Below are 1,663 nucleotides of genomic sequence, written 5' to 3'. Positions count from 1 at the left end.
TACATTTATATTTTCAAAATTTAAATATTACATTTATTATGTACTTAAGGATAATCTTTAACAGTCTACAATGAAATGAAAAGCAATGGAGGAAATAAAGAAAAAACAGTGGAAGAGTGAGAACTTTATAACAGTGGGAGCATTCATTTGATGTGCAGAAATAACCAGACACTTGAGAGATAAGAAAGCTGAGTGTCTTTTTACTCTACCTACATGCATGTCTTTGTATACTCCTCCAACTTCTCTATTCGTTTTTCATGATCTTCTATTTGTTCTTTTATTTGTTTTAGATTTCCCTGAAATAGGAAAGGAAACCTAAAATCAATTACAACAATTCCTAACAAATTAAATTACATGCCTAACACATACTATAACATTGTGAGCTGTTGTAAATTTGAAATACATCAAATATAACTATACGAAAATATTTATGAGAGCAAATTTTAATTTTGAAAAGGCAGTGTGGTATAGAGCTTTGAAGTTGCACAGATCAGGGTTCAAATCTTGACTCCACCATTTGCTGGACATTTGATCTCCAGCTGTTTCATTCAGGGAGCTTCAAAGTCCAAGAGGATTATTTTCAATCATCTACACAGGTTTTATCTGTCCCTCAAACTAATTCATTTAATAAATATTTATTCACTGGCTACCATGTGATAGGAAATAGAGATACGATAATGAACAGGACAGAGACCTTGCCTTCAAGGAGTGAAGTCTGGTGGGAGAGAGACCAATAAGGAATTATAGTAGAGTGGTTTAATGTTAAAATCATATAGGAACTTTCAGGGCAACTTATAGGATTCTGGTGAAAGGACTTCACAAAAGTCTTGCTCTATTCATCTTATCATTAAATCCCATATGTAGTAGCCTCCAATTGGTTTCATGTCTTTAACCTTTCCCACACCTAATTCACCCTGTGTACTTTAACAAGATTGATCTGTCTTACTCCATTACTAAATGATCGAAAACCAGGAGTGTATGAAAGTAAAAACAAAATTCTTTTTCAGTTTACTACCAGGAAAGAAAATACCACAGTTTTCAAGTGGAAAAAGCCAAGCGTATTCCAAGATAATTATCCTGTTTTACTCACTTATTACACAAATTCACTAAACAAACCTCCACTGGGCAAGGTGCCAGAGTTATAAAAATGAGCGAGACAGCTCTTTTGCTGTAGGAATTCACACGTGTTGAAAGTAGAGTTCCCATACTGACGTTCTATTATCTCACGTAAGAATTCCATCCAGAGAGGGAAGAGCAAGAGTCGTCAATGAGGAGAGGACCAAGCTCAGCCAGCTGGGAACAGGCGCTTCTGCGCCTTTACTCTGGCCACTCCCAGAGCCTGTGTCATGCTAGACGGTCATTAGTTTAACATGCCAGGTGGGTCTCTTAGGAGACACCACCTAGGGGCCTGGGACAAATTTCAGACTTGGCATAGGTAGAAGAGTAGAATTTACTGGAGAAAAATCTAAAAGACCAGGGTCAACAAGAGAAGAGAAGGCGTGGGTTCCATTTGCTCTCACCATCCCACAGGGGGTGTGTCAGGACCTGGGTGCTCTGCTGGACGCATAATGTGGGATAATCAGACTACCCTGGTACTAGGCATTCTGGACTTGAGATGCTGCGTGATCATGCTCGTTGTCTGAGAAAACCAACTATTGCTCAG

At 38.3% G+C, this 1,663-nt stretch overlaps 1 protein-coding gene across 1 annotated transcript in view; it reads right to left on the bottom strand.

Moving 5' to 3' along the window:
• Positions 1-1,663, bottom strand: part of LOC103605337 (structural maintenance of chromosomes protein 1B-like) — a gene marked incomplete at its 3' end in the record, with an annotated part of 77,726 nt that overhangs the window by 51,558 nt on the left and 24,505 nt on the right. The window contains 1 exon segment of the mRNA XM_008589907.1: positions 214-296. Coding sequence (XP_008588129.1) covers positions 214-296 — 83 coding nt within the window.

Source organism: Galeopterus variegatus, unplaced genomic scaffold, assembly GCF_000696425.1.
Source record: "Galeopterus variegatus unplaced genomic scaffold, G_variegatus-3.0.2 Scaffold5748, whole genome shotgun sequence".
Classification (NCBI taxonomy): Eukaryota; Metazoa; Chordata; class Mammalia; order Dermoptera; family Cynocephalidae; genus Galeopterus; species Galeopterus variegatus.
This window is presented reverse-complemented; position numbering and strand designations above follow the sequence as displayed.